The sequence below is a fragment of the Penicillium macrosclerotiorum genome (genome assembly GCF_028827735.1).
Source record: "Penicillium macrosclerotiorum strain IBT 26536 chromosome Unknown utg000007l_segment0_segment0, whole genome shotgun sequence".
NCBI classification, from domain to species: domain Eukaryota; kingdom Fungi; phylum Ascomycota; class Eurotiomycetes; order Eurotiales; family Aspergillaceae; genus Penicillium; species Penicillium macrosclerotiorum.
In genome coordinates, this window is record NW_026643086.1 from 1,494,867 (window position 1) to 1,514,003 (window position 19,137).

The following is a 19,137-nucleotide window of genomic DNA, read 5'->3' on the forward strand; positions in this document are numbered from 1 at the left end:
ATAGTGGTCGGCGCTCAGGTGGCTTATGTTGCTTGATCTTTAATGTTAAATCTTCGTGCTTTATTTGCTTTATTGCTTTATTGCTTTGTTGCTGTATTGCTTTATTTGCCCTATTGTTACCCCCCATCCCCCCCATCCCCCACGTCCCCCAAAACACTTCCCCCGATTATTATTATCGAATTGATCGTTGACTATTCTTATTGAACCAATTGAGTGGTAGAATACTTCTCTAAGCAAAGTTAGTAGGTTGCTGCCCAAGGATCCCGAGCATCCTTTTTACCACGTCGCCTTCGCCAGATCTTGGGCGCCGCTGCCACACTACACTACGAACAACAAAGAACATTTACCCACTACTAACGCCTCCCTATCGACGGGACTGACAGCTAATTACTCTCAATACGACTTCGCATACATCCTTACTCCTGATTAGCGTGTGGTTCCGCCGTCTAATCGGACAGTTCCGACCAAATCGCGTCGGGGAAACCGTCGCGGCAATGCCTGCGGCGAAGTCCGGTGGGTCTGGGTTGGCCGGAGGTCACCCTCTTCGGCCAACGTGGCTCCGGGAAGGGGCCAGGCGGAGGCCGAGGTGGGAATGAACGGTAAGAGAACGCCCGTTCAACATGAGCCCAGAATCGGGCGTCGTAAATGGCGTGTTAAGCGATATAAGCGTTTGGAGTAGACGGTGGAGAAATTAAGATTCGATAGAGATGCAAAGGAATCGTCACGCTCGTAGCTACCTGCATGGGAAGGGGGTAATTCATCAAACACAATAACAGCAACAATGCACAAATCGACAGGCGCTCTCTGGCGAGGTATAACACGAACCCAAGATAACTAGACGCTCGAGAAGATAGAGGTATATGGAATGAAAACGAAGATAATGCAAAAGAGAGATGAAGTGGGGAAGGGGGAAGGGGGAAGGGGGAAGGAATGGGAAGGATGAGAGGAGGGAGAAAATGGAAGGGAAAGAGGGCAATGCATCATCAAGAAGAGGATATGAAGGATAGGTCGACCAATAGGCTATCAAGGTTGTATCGGAGCGCGAGGGTGTGCCGCCGACAAAGCCTTCCAAGCTCCAGATCTAGAACACATAGTACGCCTGCGTGAGCGGCAACTCGGTCGCAGGCTCTGCGTCGCACAGCATGCCATCGGCCTCGACAGTCTGATCGTGGAATTGTCAGTATATCCTCGTTCGTGCTACGCCGGCGCTGTGCGTAAGAGGGGCATGAGGTACTCACGTAGCTCTCTGGGTCAACCTTCATCTTCGGCATGGTCTCGTTGAACTTCATGTCCTTCTTGCCGACATTACGACAGCCCTTGACGGCCTCGATGCGTTTACGTAGACCGTAGGTTTGCACGATACCGGCATCGATAGAGGCTTGGGAGACGAACATGATCGATGTGCTTGGGACGCGAACCTAGGTTGATCATTTATTTTAGCTTGTCTGTGCCATGGGAAGTTTGAGAGGAAGAGAGCTTGACATACGCCGAACATCGGGCGGACAATCATCGGTTCGATTGTTGGGATGGAGGCATTGGGGTCACCCTAGATCACCAGCAGGGTTAGTAAAGACATCCGAAGCACAAGAAATCGGGTCCGGGAGAGTAAAGGAAACACACCATCTCCGCAACAGCAATCATGCCGCTCTTCAGAACCTTCACTGGCTTCACACCGAAGTTGCTCGGGTTCCACACAACCAGATCGGCAATCTTGCCAACCTCCACGCTGCCGATAAGATGTGCCATGCCCTGCGCCAATGACGGGTTGATCGTGTACTTGCTGATATACCGCTTGACACGGAAGTTGTCATTGTTGGTGCCCTCATCCTCGGGCAGTTTACCACGCTGCTCCTTGTTCTTGTGGGCAGTGTGCCAGGTGCGCAAGATGACTTCTCCGCAGCGGCCCATGGCCTGCGAGTCGGAGGACATCATACTGATGGCTCCCAGGTCATGCAGGACGTCTTCAGCAGCAATGGTCTCTGCGCGAATACGGCTCTCTGCAAAGGCGACGTCCTCGGGAATGTTCTTGGACAGATGGTGGCATACCATCAGCATATCGAGGTGCTCATCCAGAGTGTTGAGAGTAAATGGTCGAGTAGGGTTGGTACTGCTAGGCAAAACGTTCGGGTGCTCGACGACGGAGATAATGTCCGGGGCGTGACCACCACCGGCGCCTTCGGTGTGGTATGTGTGGATTGTACGACCCTTGAAGGCCTCGATAGTCTGCTCGACGAAACCAGATTCGTTGAGAGTGTCGGTGTGAATCATACACTGCACGTCGTAATCGTCACAGACAGAAAGACAGTTGTCAATAGCAGCAGGCGTGGAGCCCCAGTCCTCGTGAAGCTTCAGGCCAGCGGCACCAGCCAGAATCTGCTCTTCAATACTGATGCGCCCACAGTCATTACCTTTACCGGTAATGCCAATGTTGATGGGCAGGCTGTCGCAAGCCTGCATCATCAGTTTGAGGTGGTTGGGGCCTGGAGTACAGGTTGTTGCGTTGGAGCCGGTGCTGGGGCCGGTACCACCGCCAAGGAAGGTGGTGATACCCGATGCCAGAGCCTCATCCACTTGCTGCGGACAAATCAAATGGATATGGGTATCAAATCCACCAGCAGTGATAATCTTACCCTCGCCCGCAATAACGTCCGTTGAAGCACCGACTACCAAGTCGGGGTGCACGCCATCCATCACATCGGGATTACCGGCCTTGCCTATACCCGAAATCAACCCGTCCTTAATACCAATGTCGGCCTTGTAGATTCCCGTATAATCAATGATCAGCGCATTCGTGATCACCGTGTCCACACACTCTGCCGCCGAGCGTCCAGACGCCTGGCCCATGCCCTCACGAAGAGTCTTGCCGCCACCAAAGGCACACTCGTCACCATAACTGGTCATATCCTTCTCCACCTCCACCCACAGATTAGTCAAGCCGAGACGAACTAAATCGCCTGTAGTTGGGCCGAACATGCGTGAGTACGCCTCTCGTTCCATTGAAAATCCGGTCATCAGTGTGCTATCCGCCGTGGGCTCAGGTACATGCGCGAACCCAGCCGCCTGGAGCTTGGTAATAATTTCCTCCGCGCGGTTCATATCCAAAGGTCCATTGGCGAGCCAGTTGCCGCCTCGAATGACACGGTGACCGGCGATCTCGACCAATGTCACCGTCTTGGTATCGCCGGGCTCGAAACGAATCGAGGTTCCGGCAGGAATATCCAAACGGAAGCCGTAAGCCTGGAGGCGATCGAAATGCAATTGGGGGTTCGTTTCGATGAAGTGGTAGTGTGATCCGACCTATTGTTCAGCCCATTAGTTTCCGCGCCGTATACATTGCAACGATAAAGAAGCCAGGCAAACAGCATACCTGAATCGGACGATCTCCTTTACTCATAACCTTCAGGCGAATGCGTTTTCTGCCATCATTCAAAGCCACCCGTGCATTCTTCACCGGAATGACCGCGCCGGGCATCTTTTCAGGCAAAAAGTCATTGGGGTCTGGGTCAGGGAACGCCTCGTGCGATGGGACAGGCAAGAAACTGCCATACAGCGCACGCTCAAGATCTCCCTCGTCGCTACTAATGGGGTGGTGCACCGTCACCAGGTACGTGCCCGTAGTAAAGGTGCCCTCGACCTGCAACTCGACGAGAGTCGCGACAACAGAGGGCAAAACATGTCGGCGACCCAGCATGGTTTTGCCGATGGACATCAAGTCCGCAACGGAGTAGTGGCCATCACGAATAAGCTGTATAGATCCATTGGCATTAGGATTGATTCGATTGGCGCATCTTCAGAAACAATTTTTTTTTAAAAAAAGTGGGGTTCGTACCTCGTGCAGGACACTGGAGATCAAGGCCTGTCCGATGTTAGGAAGAAAAAAGATTAGCGGGGCCCTCCTAGCAGGGATCGGAATAACCGGGAAAATTGAAGCTTACCACGGCCTCGGCATGGTTCAATCGCACACCTCGTGCAAGACGGCGCTGCGCCAGGAACCCGAGATGCGCGATGGTGAGCTTGTCGAGCTGGGAGGGGTGGGATTCCGTCAGCGCGGGATTTTGATTACGGCGAGTCTTGGCTTCGGCCTACCTCCTTTGGAACAAGCTGCATGTCGCAGGTGGACCCCGGACGACTTCAGGACTTGGCGTGCAGTGGACGAAGAGGGAGAAGGGGAATAGTTTGACTAGGCTGGTGAAGAGAAGAAGTCTGATGTCCCAGGAAGGGATTGGAAGGAGGGTTTGGGAATGTGGGGGGCCACCACGAGATATATTTCATTACAGGCGCCGATGCTCCGATAACGATGATAAGAAGTGCCGTGCTGGCCGATTGGGCGCTGTTGCTCGGCCGTGTTAGTCATTCCTTTGCTAAGAGAAAAAAGCCGAGCCCACTTGGGACTGGGTTGATAGTGGGTGCACTCGGGTGTTTTAGTGTTTTAGTGTCTGAGCCTTTTTTTTTGCTTTCCCGGTGCTCTGGAGCGGCCCCGCCCTATAGGGAGGCTCCGGGATCTAAGCACCGAACTACCGGTCCGAAGTATAGAAGGCATGGCCATTAGAAGAACGAACACACGATGAGCTTACCAGCGTAGAAGACGACATTAATTCAACCAACTGGAACAAGGGGAACAGCAATTGCAATTCAATACACGGCCTGATAATTACACTTTTGCCTCAAAATAACAAACGCCGCGATCAAAGCTCCCTGCGTCAAGACCGTGCAACCGTTGAATCGGTGGAGAAAGCCCCCGATCAGAAGATCAATAACAATGTCCTCCAGCAAAGGAAAGGAACAAAAAGGCAAGAAAACAAAAAAAAAAAAAAAAAAGACTCAACCATGAAAGAAAAGGGCACCCTCATCTCCCCCAAACCCCAGCTAAGAAATCCTAAGAAACAATCAAGCATCATCGATCTCATTTAACTCCCAAGTTAGTCTCTCATACTCAGGCCTCGCTCTTGCGCTTCTTTGCTTGCGGCTCTTGGGCTCGGCGGGCGTGGCCTTAACCGACGCGGGCTCTGCGTTCTTCGCACCTCTCTTCTTCGGGGACGCTGCCTTGACCGGGGACTCGGCAGCAGGCTTAATGTCACTACGGCGGCGCTTGGCGCTGCTGGACTTGGCCGGGGTCTTCACCTTGACGGGCTGGGGGGAGAAGGAGACTCCTCATCAGACTCGGAAGACTCCTCGGACGAGTCCGACTCCTGTGCGTTCTCGGCGCCAGCGAAGTCCTGCTGCAGCTGGTGAGCGGCGTCATCGTCGCCGGTTTTGCGGCCCGCCTTATAGGCAGCCATCTGCTGCTTGTAGGTCTCGTAGTTCTGCAGGTACATCTGCTTCCATTTCTGTGGGAATAAAATTAGCCCTGGACTCAGAAAAACTCAAGACCAAAGAATGATGCGCGCATTGCGCAAAAGGCAACAAATATAGCCCCCCTCTCACAAAAAATAGAATGGAATCACGGGAACCAAAATAACAAGTCCGTACCTCTTTATCAGCATCGGTCATACTCTGCCAGCGGCGGGTACCCTCATCGGCAACCTCCTTGGGCTTCGCATTGCCGCCAAGGTCCTCGGCGATCTTGGAGCGGTTGTGCTGCATGTAGAGGAAGTACGGGGTAAGGGCACGCTTAGGCGCATTAGGGTCGACGGGAGCGCGCTTGCGCTTCTTCTGCCCGCCGGCCTCAGACTTGGCACCAGGGCTAGCGGCGCGCACCACGCCGACATCAAAGTGGCCGGTCAGGCCCACAGGAATGGCGGGAATATCAATGGTGGCGGGACCGCCGTTGATGACATTGTTGGCGTGCTCAATGTACGCCTTGCTGAGGTCTGCAATGTAAGATTGCAGGGCCATCAGCCGCATGATAACCTAGGGCAGGATGTTAGTGGCATGCGCAACACGGAGCTTGAGGCGATAACAGGATGTGAAAAAAAGAAGAAAAAAATCATCGAATAATAATACATCAAGAGAGGATAACTAGGGCTATAACAGGGTCTCAAGGCTGTTCTGTTGGGTAGAGAGGGTAGACATAGGCCGTGGTGGTGTCGGTAGGCCGAACACGTGCAGAGGGTGGCATGCCCATGACGCGCCGCGCCGCCCGCGTCAAAGGTAGAATAACATAAAGGGACCTTTTAAGAGACTATTGAGAATGTTGCGAAAGGTTTGCCAAGCTCGGAGAGAGCTTTTTCGCGTGGTGATGTGGTTGCGAAAGCTCTGTTTATGTGCGACGCGTATCCGGGCACCGCGCAGAGCGGGCGCGGCGGGTGCACCAGGAAGGGCCGGCAAGCCCCCAGAACGAGGATGGGTTGAAAAGCAATGAACCAGGCGTGGGTAAAAAGGAAAAAGAACAAGCATACCGCATCTTTGGAGTTGCGCAGCTCCTCGACGTTGACGGCTACAGTGGCCTCGGAGTCCTGTTTGGCAGCCATGATATATGAATAAGAGCCGGAAGAGTTGGGTTTGGTCGGGAGGGTAGAGGGGCGGGTGGTAAGGAAAGAAGAAAATTTGTTGTTGGGGGGGGGAGCCGGCGGGAATAGGGGGGAGCCGGAGGCTCGGAGGGGGGACGGCCCACTAAATACCTGCCCGACGAGCAAGTCCCCCAACCCCAGCTAAAACAGCGACACCGGGCCACCCCCGGCATGCTCGGCCCTCAGCCTTCCAGTCGCTGCTTTAGGCTTAGTTGTCCGGGCTCGCTTCAGCTGAAGCCCTGCTTCCCCCCTCTGGCCTCCCACCCCCCCCCCCCTCTCTGCCTCTCTTCCACCCCCTCCCTTTGTTCTCGGGAGGCTTAACTGTGTGTCGCCTTGGTCATGCATCAACCCCGGGGCCCGTCCCGCGCAACACACTTCCCTTCTTCCCCTCCCGAACGCCCCCTCCGGCTCTTGTGACATAATGACTTCTGCGCCAACCACCCGGGCGCGCGCTGCCGCTTACTCGAGCAGTCCTTAATAAATTTACTAACGTCGCGAATTATGAATTTTAAAAAAAGGAAGATATGCCAGCATAAAATAAATGACTTTCCCCTTAAATTCTCCATCCTCGATAATTAAGTTAAAAAGAGCAGGTGAGTTGTCGAGTTATCAAGACATGGTCGCATGGGAGCCTGTCACAATATATTTTGGGCGTTGTAGCCGCCTGCCATCTGCACTGCCCCTCCCCGCGCTCAACCCCCCAAAAACATTGCGACCATCGCGACCAGCTTGCGCCAGGTGACGGTGATGGGTTCCCACAAGAGTTCTACAAGATTGGGAAACATCCAGGGATGAAAAAAATACGCCACATGACCAAAGGAAATAATTATAGTAATAAAATACAAGACGTCAAAAAACCTCTTGATGAAACAAATGAATTCTATTCAGATAGGCCATGACATGTAAAGCGCCAAGCTGTGGAGGGGCGTGGAGGAGGCAATAAACACGCCCTTGAAAAGCACGATGCATCCCATATACAACGCGACCTCTAGACGCATCCCCAGGGATTCTCTATTCTACACGAGTAAATCTAAAACTTGAAGACCTGGTCCTTGTTGTAGCCCAGCTCTTGCAGGACACCAGAAAGCTCGCCCTGGTCCTTGGGGCTGACCTTGCCACCGCTGATAGCCTTGTACATACCGGGCGGGCCGCAGACGAACAGTTTGATGTTCTCTTCCTTGGGCTCGGGCAGGACGGTCTTCAGCAGCTCCTTGGTGATGAATCCCTTGCCGCCGGTCCAGCCCGCGGGCGGGTTGTCCAGCACGTAGAAGGCGCGGAAGCGCTGGGGGTAGGTGTTCTCGAGCTCGTTCAGCTCCTTTTTGAGTAGGATATCCTCCTCGCTGACGTTGCCGAACACCAGCGTCACCTTGGTGCGGTCCTCGGGGTTCTTGAAGATCTGGCGGGCCAGCTGGTACATCGGGGTGATACCAGTGCCGCCCGCAATCAGACAAATGTGATCGTGCTTGTTAGCCTCCCAGGGGTACTTGGGGAGCGGGCCCTTGAGCGACAAGCGGTCGTTCACGGCCAGGGAGTGGATATGCTCGGACATGGGGCCGCCGGGGTAGGCCTTGACAACCAGCTCCAGGTAGCCGGGGGCATCTGTGTATCAGGTCAGCGAGAGGCGTAGACATGGACGGGTCAATTGAACCATACCCTCATCACTGGTAGGGGTATAAGGGCGGAGAACGTTCTTCTCCTTGCCCTCGGGCTTGAAGCGGGCCAGCAGAGCAGCTGCATACAGGTGTTAGCAGGGCGGTCCAAATCAGTGTATCTCTACATTCAATTTTCCATTGAAGAATCACTGACAGGCAACTGGAAGACCAGAGACAGCCTCCTTGTCGTCGAACTCGAAGCGGAGCTTCTTGGTGTTGTGGCTCAGAGTCTCAACGCTGGCAAGCTTGAGGTCAACCCACTCCTCGCCGTTGAAGACCTTGGGGCGGTCCTTGAGGTCGATAGTAGCAGCGCCCGAGTTGTAACGGTAAAAGCCCGCACCGGCACCGGCCAGGCCAACGGCGACGTATACGGGGGTAAGGTTGGCCTTCTTCGGGGCAGCCTCAGCGGAGTACTTGCGGAAGCTCTGTTGATTACCAAATGATGGTTAGTGTCTTTTCCCTCCCACAATTTGAAGAACTCCAAGGAGGACATGCCTGCTTCAGGGGCTGCGCACAGCGGAAAGTCTGGCGAGCGAACATCGTGGCTATGAATTGAGACGAGGGTGTAATAAATGGAGTGGAAGAGGGGAGGTAAGTGGAGGAGAAAAGCAAACAGGGAAGAAATCGGATGCGAAAGCGGACAGGGCGCTCTCGGCAGCCGACGACCCCAGCGCATGACGCAATAACGGTTCCTGAACGCTAAGGATATACGGCTATTGCGTACCTGACTCCAGGGAATTTCCTAAGGTCTTCACACATGCAGACTGATTGACTGGTCCACTGAAATTGTCACTGTTCCTAGTTGGACAGCTACTTAAGCCAGGTGAGCTGCCTACGCTTAGGCAAGCTCCTCGCTCGGGCTCGGACTTGGAGGCGGCGAGGCCCCGAAAGACGGGCAATCCAGGCACCCGGATGGCTATTGCTAATCCCTATGCATATACCCAGAAAGGGGCTACAGCTAGATGGGATCGATTAACATCCATTGGGAATGTACGAAACAAGTCTAGCCAGATACATCCATATTATAGAATGCAAAAGGCGCCGTTATCCTACATGCGACGACTCTTTTTGAGTACTTTTAATGAGCCACATCCCCTCGTTGGTTTAGTTTCTGTACTCTCGTGGTTGGTTATATCAACTAGCCTCGAAACTTCTTGGAGCAGAGATAGGGACAATATACCACGCTATGTGTTTCGACTACCATATCCTCCGACACATATGCATGTCATATCGGGTTGAAACCTCCACGGAAATATCAACTTCACTAGTGAGTCAAAGGCAGCAGCGAATATACCGAAAAAAATCTGAGATGTCACATACATGATCTAATTCGGCCACCCAATGCTTTACGCATGAGAACGTGTCGAGCGGCTCTACAGGAAGTGTGTGGGGACGTGGAAGTTGGCTACGGTGGTCAGAAACATAGTGAACCCGATGATTTTTTGAAATTTAACCTCGGACGCCACTACACGGGACTAGCGACATCCAACCAGCTCCCAGAACGGGGTACAAACAGGCCGTTTCCGTGCAGCCAGTATCTTTCATGCATGCTATTGGCCATAACACAGTTATTTCATCCACACACTCCATCTCTCCAAACCCTGAAACATTACATTTAAGCAAAGGTGGAGGGACGAGAGTAGGCGAACAGCTTCTTGCCCGGGTTGGCGGAACGGTGGGGCAGGGGGAACTTGAGGTCCTTGGTGAGGAGCTGCTTGATGTAGGGACGGCGGATGGTGTTGGCATCGGTGATCTCGACAACCTTGAGGATCTGGAAGGGGGGAAACAATTGTTAGAGGAAATTTCCTTAACTATTCAAGGGCTGGCTGAAACGATGAACATACGTGGATGGAGCCGAAGCGGGCACGGTGACGGGCAGCCATGTCCTGGTACAGAGCATCGACGGCCTCGGTGCGGGACATCTCACGGAACTCCTTGTACATGTTGTGGGTACCGGAGCGCGAGTCGTAGCGGAGCCAGATGCCGAAGTTCTTGACCTTGAGAGGGCGCTTCTCGGTGATCTAGAAGAGATATGAATGAGCGGATGATATTCGGGCGTATTGGGGGAGATGGTTTCCCTCGACGTACCACGTTCAGGCTGACGATCTCGCCGTTGGCCTTCTTCAGCTTGCGAAGCTGAGCCATGAAGTACCAGAACCGCGACTTGGCGACAACGGTGTTGGGCGCAAAGATGCGCATGCGGTACAGCTTGGGCGTGGGGTTCGCCTCGGTGGGCAGGTGACGCCCGATAACCTGGTACTCAGTAAGACGCCCTGTGAGGAATCCATTAGTCATTGTTCAGGTCGTGTCAATGATTTCTCCAGAATATGTCTCCTCGATGGTGGTGAAACGGTGCGCGCGACTATGGTGGTATGCCGGGCACCCAGACGGCGAAGGGTGAACTTGTCGAATAGTCGAGTTTGAAATTTTCGAGAGTCGATCGAATATGTCGTTATTAGGACACCCAGCCAGCATCTCCTTCGACAAAAGCCCCAATTGATTCTGTTTACTCGTCCATGTCTCTTTTAACCGTGATGACCCTTGTTGCTCTTGAAAAAAAGTCGTCGCATCGTATGGAAATTCATCCCGACCGCATCGCACACACCGTAACCGTCTCGAGGAGATTGCTGGAAATCGATATAGAAATGGTACTCACCCATCTGGAAATAAGTATGTTAGTATAAGCCTAGCGACTGATGGGGGGAAAAGTGCACGTACTGTGATTGTCGCTGTCGTGGTTGAGTCGTTAGTGTGCCGTCGGGGGAGAGAAATCAAAGATTGTGTTGCAATGTGCTTAGGGCTACCGCCCTTCGGTTAAGCGAGTGGAGGTCAGCCAATTGTACTAACCTGATATGGAAACACTCACACCAGCCACACCATGGGGCTCGCCCCCATGATACCGCCTCCATGCGCCACATCACCCGACATATTCTGCCGCCTTATTATTTGCACCGCCACCTGTCTGACTCAGCTCATGTCTTTCCGAATCCCAATCTCAAATACAGTAGCTTTCGAAATCAGATTAACCTCAAAAGCTTGACATTTAATTCCCGAGAAATAACCCTGCCTTATGCTTATTCATCATTGCTCCATGTTTTGTAATTTCAACAGAATTCACTATAATGGTATTGAGAAGACAATCAAATGAGCTTATGGAATAATACCGTATTAGGGTGTACAAACTCCCTTACTGTATCGTCCAGGCCTGTGGCCCCGTACTCGCTCGCTCTCGTTCTCTCTCGTTTAGAGATGCTTCCGATTGGGCCCGCAAACTACATAAGAGAAATTCATCTTTGGACCAGCCGTCTGTCCATGAGACATGAGCTTTGGTCTGCCAATGAATAGCCACCGTGTTTATAATTCGAGTAGGACTAACAATTGAGAGTGCTATCCTTTGCCAAATTTGGATACTGCAAATAGTTCGGAGATTTGTCATTCTCTGACCAAACCTTGGAAAACCACGCTCTTTTACCTAAAGAAGTACATGTTGACGTCCATCAAAATAATGGAGACCTGATCAGGAAAATGGACTAACCATTAAGTGGGACTCAAGATTGGTGCACAACCTGTTCTACATGCAGGGTCATAGCTGGATTCGGAAAGCTGTGTTCGAATGATGTGAAGCAGGACTCTCCCAACTTTACATATAAACGACAAGTTTGCCATGTTTTGAGTTGGCGTGAGATACTTGAACGAGATTCTTTACTATTTGTCAAAAGGTCATTTTCTTCTGCCAGTATGAAGCTCACGTCCGTATCCCTCTACAGCGCAGTGCTAGGACTTGCTCATGCCAGCCCTGTCTATAAGCGCGCTGGCATCACTGATGGTATTACTCCATTGACCTTCAGTATTCGAATATTATTCTCACTCTTACTTCGCTAGCTGATATCCTTAACTATGCTTTGACTCTTGAGCATCTCGAGGCCGCATTCTACGAGGAAGGCCTGAAGAATTACACTCAAGCCGACTTTGTGAATGCTGGAATGAAGGATCCCTTCTACAGCAACCTGAAAATGGTCGGCATGGATGAGCAGTCTCACGAGCAGTTCCTGACCCAAGCTCTGACAGGTAAATACTCACTACACTCATACACATGCCTAGTGAAGCAGGATAGCATCGTAACTGATTTTCTGTACAGCGGCTGGAGCCAAACCTGTGGCGAGATGCGAGTATTCATTCCCTGCCACGGATGTGAACAGCTTCCTTGCTCTCGCAAGCGTTTTAGAAGGTATGAAATCCAGATATGTCACTTTAATACGAGGTTTTATCTAATGTGATCTCAGGTGTTGGGGTCAGCGCCTACCTCGGTGCCGCCGCGTCTATCATGAATGATACCTACCTTACCGCGGCTGGAAGCATTCTAACCGTTGAGGCACGCCACAGTGCGTATCTGCGTGCTGTGCTTGGAGAGGCTCCTGCGGCGCAAGCGTTTGATAATCCTCTTGACTTGAATGAAGTTTATACGGTCGCATCGCCCTTCATTGTCTCCTGTCCGTCTAGCAACCAACCTCTTCCTGTCAAGGCTTTTCCTTCTCTCACCATGATCTCATCCGCCCCGACAATGAACGGTGCAACAGTGCAGTTTATGACTGGCTCCAGCTTCGACACATCAAATACCACTGGTATATATGCGGCTTTCATCACCGTTACCGGCCCCGTCTGGACCCCTGTTACTTCCAACGGTGATGGGAAGTTCACTGTCACCATTCCCATGGGAATCGCGGGTCAGAGCTACGTAGTCCTTACCAAAGGCAACAGCCAGGCTACAGATGACAACATTGTTGCTGGGCCCGCTATCGTCGAGGTAAATTAGTATGCGTTGAATTCCCTCTTTGGCAACATATTTCTGACTTTGTCCGGTGTAGGTTGCTACCACTATGTCAAGCATGGGAGGTAGCGCAACTAGTGCTACATCTATGTCCGGAATGAGAATGCCAACAATGTCCTCGGCTTCGGGCTCGGGCTCCATGACTTCTCCTTCTATAACCATGACCGGGTCCGCTACTGCATCTCCCACCTTCAACGGAGCACCTGGAGTGGATTCAAACAGCCTTATTAGCGCCGTATGTAGTTTTATGGTCGCGATGGGACTTTTTATTTAGGATGTCCGTTTTGTTTCTCTTCTTCTTATAAAAAGAGTGGCACTAGGTACCTGCTAGGGTATTTTTGCTGCCTTGGGATGTGCAAATTAATAATACTCTGTATCATTTCCAACATGGCGTGGGTCTTCCTGCAGCATTGCAAATATCAATGAAATGCCTTGTTTAAATCGGGCCATTCCGTTACATGCGGGGCACCCCAGGCAGGCTTCAGAAAATATGACGTAACCAATGACCGTCGGAGCTCCGGCGCCTCGTTGGATCCACAACTAAAGCTGGAGAAGGAATTCGAGAATCTTTCCCCTGCATGAGGACCATGTGCTTCAATTCTTTCTTCTCCTGTTCAGCGAAATGCCCCGCAAAACTCACACCAAGTCCCGCTATGGCTGTGACCACTGTCGGAGGAGGCGGGTTAAATGTGATGAACAAGGCCCTCCCTGTACCAACTGCATTTTGCGGCAGTTGAGTGATTGCACATATTCTAGGGTGCTACCTCATAATATAATCACCAAGGCTCATTGTGGAAATTCTGGGCCCGTTGAAGCGCAGCTTGGAGATACACAGTCATGGAACGGGATCGCTCTAAACACACCCACAACCCCGCTCGGTCAGCCTACCGTTGACGAGCTGGAACTGATGCACCAGTTCTCCACGGAGACATACCAAAGCCTCTGTGTGAGCGAATCTGAGAAGCGTACCTGGCAGGTTCTCATTCCGCGCCTTGCCCTCAAACATCGGTTTCTTATGAACAGCATCCTGGCGTTGGCCTCATTACACATCGCCACCACGCGTGAGCCACCAGATGCACTAGCATATATAGACGCCGGACTCGAATATCATAGCTCGAGTCTAGAACCCTTTCGCAAATTGATAGATAGCATCACGCCAGACAACTGTGATGTCGCATTCGCACAGGCCGTTGTCATAACGGCTATCAGTCTCGCGCTCCCACAGCTAACCGCAGCCCGTGAGAATGCATTCCGTATGATAGACAATATCATTATGGTCTTTGAACTCCTTCAAGGTGTGAAAAGGATTTTGACCATTGGTCGACCATGGATAAATCTGAAGTTGTTTTCCCAGGGCATGTTTTGGAAAGACGGGTTAGGCGACTTGGACACAGACACCGACGCCGCACTGAACCAGCTCGTCATCTTAAACGAACAGGCAAACATCAATTCCGACTTATCTGATTTTCGAATCAACAAAGAGGTGATAGCCCATTTGCGGCATTGTTTTAAGAAATTCTCCTGCTCCCCAGACCCCGCGCCTGTTCTTGCTTGGCTTGGGGCGGTCGATAAAGAGTTTATCGATAATTTGCGCCGAAGGGAGCCGTTTTCGCTCTTGATTCTCGCCCACTGGGGAGTCCTTCTCAAGGAGCTCGATGGACAGCGGTGGTGGGCTCGATATTCCGGAAGAGTGCTGGTATCTGAATTGATGGAAGAATTGAACTCCGAAGACCTTTTATGGGAAACTTCTCTAAGATGGGTCAAATTCAAAATTTCTTCAAAAGAGGAAGAGCTGTCTGTTAAACACCTTACGGTGACTACTGAGTAATCGGGGGCAGCCTGATGCAGCCTTGCTCGGCCGGCAGATAAAAATACACGATGTCCCGGGGTCATAAGAAAATTAACCTAACTGCTGAAGCCGCCGAATAAATCTCATGCCTCCTGTTTATAGTTCAATTACAAGGATGGATATTAATCAAAGAATAATAAAGTTCAGCCTGAATGTAATGGAATTGCTCTATTGGCGGTACCGGCCTTCCCGAATACCTGCTTTCTCACTGGATTTCCTTCCTCTTTGTAGTCTTTCCATACGGATTCAACGACATATTTTACTTGGAAGGATTCAAAGTCAGATATGTTATGCAGATGAAAGTCTCACGCGTCAGAATGTTGCTCCCTAATACGCTGCCGTGTAGCTTTCCTGGGCCAAACTTTGGCGACGAGGGCACTTCGGATAACAGAAATACATCTATGGACTGGAGCTTATCCCAGAGGAGAGAATTATCTCACCCCCCTGGAGATCGAGTTTCTCAGACAGGTGGTGACAGAGGGTTTCTATGATTAGTGGTGTCATGGTACATGTCCGGTCAACACGAGTTTGGGGCGTGTAGGAGCCTTGCTAGAGGGAGCCTCGGAGCCATGCTGCATGGACAACTTTCAAGATACTTTAACTTGAGATGACGGGTTGAAGATAGGGTAGAGGAAGAAACTGGTCATCACAAGCGAACAGCGTTTTCGTTCAAAATACATTCGACGACGTCTCGCACCTAGACTGTAGATACAGGTGCTGTTGCAGGAAAGTGGGGGGATCACGTTGAACCATCGAAAAAAGAGCCGGTCATGTGACCCGTATCTTATCAAGTCACGTCGGCCGGGCTCATCTCGATCCATCGTCATAAACAGAACTACGCGATGGGGGACCTGGCCACAGAATTTAGGAAGGCTTACGCCAATGGGTCGGGCGACAGTCTCGGTGCCGTTTTTGCGCCAATCGCCACTCCTAATAACCCACATCGACTGCGTTCGTTCTATGAGTCCTCCAATGCCCAATTCCTGAATGAAGACCTCACCGCCGCCCTCTTCCACGGCAAAAGCCCCAAACTGCCCAAGGCCGAACAAAATTCATGGGTGGAAATATTCACTGCTTACTGGGAAGCGGTTGGAGAGATTCTCAAATACGAGAGCCGACATCCAGGCGCGAGCGTTCTTGCTATCTTGACCACATGGAAGAAGGTTGCCAATGCGCTCATTCGAGGATATTCCATTTCTAAATTCAATATCCCGGCCTGGACACTGCCATGCTTATACACCGTCGGAAAGTACCTCCGTACCTTCGCGATCAAGGCCGACCTGGAAGCAGCATCGAGGGGATCATCCAGTTTTGGGTTTCAGGATGATGTGGCGGCGGATGTCGGAAAGAATGAGAATCTGGAGGAGGCTGCGCGTATCATGAACCGAATGTTCACTCTCTGCTTAAGCGACCGGTGGGTACTTGGAACTCTTTAACTATTCCAAATTCTTACGTTACTGACTATCTATTTCTATCCTAGGGCACCCATCGAGGAGTCTCGGAAATGGGGGATTTATAATACCACAAACCTGCTCTTCAAAACCTACTTCAAGGTACTAATAATCAGTCTAGAAGTCTCTTTCTTTTCCTTCTCCGACTTCTAACCTCGATATAGATCAACTCTGTCGGTCTCACTAAGAACATCCTCCGTGCGATCAGCGCTCAGTCCGACGACCTTCCTCCACTCCGCGCATTTCCCAAATCCCATATTGTCACATTTGAATACTATGTCGGAATTATTCATTTTCTAGATGAAAACTATGTCGAGGTATGGATCTGGCTTTTGACTGATATCAGTCGCCCTCCTGACACTAATATTCTATGATACAGGCCGAAGAGCATCTGACTACTGCTTGGAAGATGTGCCACCGAAACGCACTGAGAAACCGAGAGTGAGTATTACCACACGTTCTTTGCATATTTCAACTTCCATTTTTCAACTCGTTTGACCGATTCTTGTCCAGGTTGATTCTCACGTATCTCATTCCCTGCCACCTGGTCACCACGCACACACTCCCTAGCAAACAACTTCTAACTCCCTTCCCACGACTCGAGAATCTGTTCCGGCCCCTTTCAAATTGCATTCGCAAGGGCGATCTTGTCGGCTTCGACAATGCCATGTCCGCCGGCGAGGCAGAATTTGTCAAGAGACGCATCTATCTTCCCCTCGAACGAGGACGTGATATTGCCCTACGCAACCTCTTCCGAAAAGTCTTCATTACCGGTGGGTTTGAAGAGACACAGTCTGGGAACCCTCCCATTCGACGAACCCGAGTCCCTGTGGCCGAGTTTGCGGCGGCGTTGCGAATCGGTACTCATGCGACTAATCGGACGCGGGTGGATATTGATGAGGTGGAATGCCTGCTGGCCAATCTGATATACAAGGTCAGTCTTTTTTGCAGGACTCATTTCCCCCAAATTCATCTACCCAAAGCATTCCTTAGCTTACGTGTGAATGTGGAACAGAGTCTCATGAAGGGTTATATCGCTCGGGAGCGCGGTATGGTTGTGTTGAGCAAAAACAACACTGCTTTCCCTGGAACGGGGGTTTGAAAGGAATTTACAAAATTAATCATTCTTATCTCTTGAACTTTTCTTCTTCTCCAAAAAAGGACCTCAGAACTGTTCTTCAATCATGGACTTGGAACCCACTCTCCTTCCACCCGCTTTACTACGATACCCCCACCTAAAATAGACTTTACGGAAAACTGATCAAAACACATTAAATTATTCATTACCCTACAAGCTATGTGTTAGCATTTATTATAACTTTGTTACCAGCGCATCAATAAGTTATAGGCTCTTTGGAATTCATAATTCGCCCGCTATGGATAAAGCACTAAATCTGGCATGACAGTAGTAATACATATATATAGTTGAGTTCCGTCCATATATAGTTACAAAGAAATATCACTCAAACATTAGCAGAACAAACTCGACTATCTTCCTTACCTACATTAATTCCTACACTATATTCGTACACGGGTATTAAAGAAAGGAAAGAAAGGAAAAAAAAAAAAAACACCCGAAAAAAGGGGAACTAAACAACCAATTTCCAAGCCAAAACAACCTTACCCATCGCAACGCCCTTCCCCAAACAAACCTCGAGTCCTAAGCCGGCGCTGCCGAATTGCAAACCGACATTGCCGACGGGAAAACATCATCCTACCAATCGAGAAAAAAATTAGTCAATTCCCCACGCCCCTCTCAAACCGAGCCCGAAACCCCACAAAGACATACGGAACTCCGGTGGAAGGGGGAAGCCGGGGACTCACCATATGATTACACATCGCCACGAACAGGTCAAAAAACAACCTCCCGCCGCGCTCCATCTCCATCTGCATCGTCCCGCTGCGCTTGAATGTGCCCCGGCACCGGATAATCATCGCCAGGTAGTGCGCCCGCAGTCTGGACTCGGAGTCAGGCGTATGCGCGTAGGCATAGCGCGCGCTGGCCAGAATCGTCGCGCACTGGATGCCAGTGTGGAGGCCCTGCTTGCGGAGCGCCAGGCGCTGGAGGGTCGGGAGGGCGTATTTGTGTGCGGCGCAACTGAGACGTGCGGGTAGTGAGCAAGACAGACGGAGTTGAAGTCGAGGGAGAGGGGAGGGCAGGGCAGGGCTTACTAGACGGCTGTGTCGCGCAGAACGACGTCGCCGACTGCGTGGTGCCAGATGGTGGCACCGGGGCTGAGGCGCTCCGCGTCGAGGGCGGCGTCTTCGAGCTCCCATGTGCGGCGTTGGGAGTTGTGGCGAAGGCGCGGGTAATAGTCTCCCTTGTAGAGGAACTCGAGGACGCACGAAAGGACTTCGGGTTGCTCATCGGGGAGGTCGATCTGCTTGGTGGGATGGGGGATGGGATGCGCGCGGGAGGGCGGGCTGATGGGCTGCGCGGCGCATTGGGCGGCGAAGAAAGGCGAAGTGGTGAGGATGGCTTCATGGGCGGCGAAGAGCCGTTGTCCGGGCCCGACACGGAGCATTACGATGGGAGAAGAGGGGGTGAGGCCCTACTTTTAAAGGATTAGCAAGATCTTGATTTCATAGAGACCGGGACTGTGGTTTCTGTTGGGGACGGTTGTTGGTTGCACAGGCAAGGATATTGATGGACGGAGGCATAGACATCGCTATACTCTTCTGGAACGAGACTCACGATACATCAGGCGGACACTCTAACCCCCCAGGTCTCTCTGGTCTACGACGGCGCTCCAATGCTGGTCGGCGCGAGCCCCCGGAGCTGGAACTATCGCGAGTCCGGCGAGACCGGACGGCTGACGCCTTGGTCGCCCGGTACCTGGAAAATGGGTCCGAAGGAGCATGGGCGGTCCGCTTGGAAAGCATTGTGGTATTTTCTAGTTATCTGGGA

The 19,137-nt window shown here is 51.6% G+C and overlaps 8 protein-coding genes across 8 annotated transcripts; 3 read left to right on the top strand and 5 right to left on the bottom strand.

Moving 5' to 3' along the window:
- Positions 1-1,081: 1,081 nt before the first annotated feature.
- N7462_007371 (urease Ure) lies at positions 1,082-4,107 on the bottom strand (the record flags this gene model as incomplete). Its single annotated transcript, XM_057079089.1, has 8 exons — positions 1,082-1,162; positions 1,239-1,418; positions 1,487-1,546; positions 1,621-3,297; positions 3,368-3,745; positions 3,830-3,856; positions 3,936-4,022; positions 4,087-4,107. 8 exons carry the CDS (start codon positions 4,105-4,107, stop codon positions 1,082-1,084), a joined length of 2,511 nt encoding a protein of 836 aa, XP_056931759.1.
- A 780-nt stretch (positions 4,108-4,887) lies between these two features.
- N7462_007372 (uncharacterized protein) lies at positions 4,888-6,410 on the bottom strand (the record flags this gene model as incomplete). The annotated part of the gene is made up of 4 exons (XM_057079090.1): positions 4,888-5,098; positions 5,149-5,327; positions 5,470-5,850; positions 6,339-6,410. 4 exons carry the CDS (start codon positions 6,408-6,410, stop codon positions 4,888-4,890), a joined length of 843 nt encoding a protein of 280 aa, XP_056931760.1.
- A 1,069-nt stretch (positions 6,411-7,479) lies between these two features.
- On the bottom strand, positions 7,480-8,641 carry N7462_007373 (cytochrome b5 reductase family protein; the record flags this gene model as incomplete). The annotated part of the gene is made up of 4 exons (XM_057079091.1): positions 7,480-8,048; positions 8,103-8,180; positions 8,256-8,526; positions 8,597-8,641. 4 exons carry the CDS (start codon positions 8,639-8,641, stop codon positions 7,480-7,482), a joined length of 963 nt encoding a protein of 320 aa, XP_056931761.1.
- A 1,075-nt stretch (positions 8,642-9,716) lies between these two features.
- N7462_007374 (60S ribosomal protein eL20) lies at positions 9,717-10,396 on the bottom strand (the record flags this gene model as incomplete). Its single annotated transcript, XM_057079092.1, has 3 exons — positions 9,717-9,872; positions 9,946-10,122; positions 10,190-10,396. 3 exons carry the CDS (start codon positions 10,394-10,396, stop codon positions 9,717-9,719), a joined length of 540 nt encoding a protein of 179 aa, XP_056931762.1.
- Positions 10,397-11,839: 1,443 nt separating this feature from the next.
- On the top strand, positions 11,840-13,160 carry N7462_007375 (ferritin-like domain-containing protein; the record flags this gene model as incomplete). The annotated part of the gene is made up of 4 exons (XM_057079093.1): positions 11,840-11,927; positions 11,984-12,329; positions 12,398-12,905; positions 13,008-13,160. 4 exons carry the CDS (start codon positions 11,840-11,842, stop codon positions 13,158-13,160), a joined length of 1,095 nt encoding a protein of 364 aa, XP_056931763.1.
- A 422-nt stretch (positions 13,161-13,582) lies between these two features.
- On the top strand, positions 13,583-14,757 carry N7462_007376 (uncharacterized protein; the record flags this gene model as incomplete). The annotated part of the gene is made up of 2 exons (XM_057079094.1): positions 13,583-13,639; positions 13,714-14,757. 2 exons carry the CDS (start codon positions 13,583-13,585, stop codon positions 14,755-14,757), a joined length of 1,101 nt encoding a protein of 366 aa, XP_056931764.1.
- Positions 14,758-15,620: 863 nt separating this feature from the next.
- On the top strand, positions 15,621-17,331 carry csn12 (the record flags this gene model as incomplete). Its single annotated transcript, XM_057079095.1, has 6 exons — positions 15,621-16,192; positions 16,259-16,331; positions 16,394-16,546; positions 16,609-16,670; positions 16,743-17,163; positions 17,245-17,331. The coding sequence occupies 6 exons, from the start codon at positions 15,621-15,623 to the stop codon at positions 17,329-17,331; spliced, it is 1,368 nt and encodes a 455-aa protein (XP_056931765.1).
- Positions 17,332-17,966: 635 nt separating this feature from the next.
- On the bottom strand, positions 17,967-19,112 carry N7462_007378 (BTB/POZ domain-containing protein; the record flags this gene model as incomplete). Its single annotated transcript, XM_057079096.1, has 3 exons — positions 17,967-18,327; positions 18,402-18,781; positions 18,930-19,112. 3 exons carry the CDS (start codon positions 19,110-19,112, stop codon positions 17,967-17,969), a joined length of 924 nt encoding a protein of 307 aa, XP_056931766.1.
- Between the last annotated feature and the right edge of the window lie 25 nt (positions 19,113-19,137).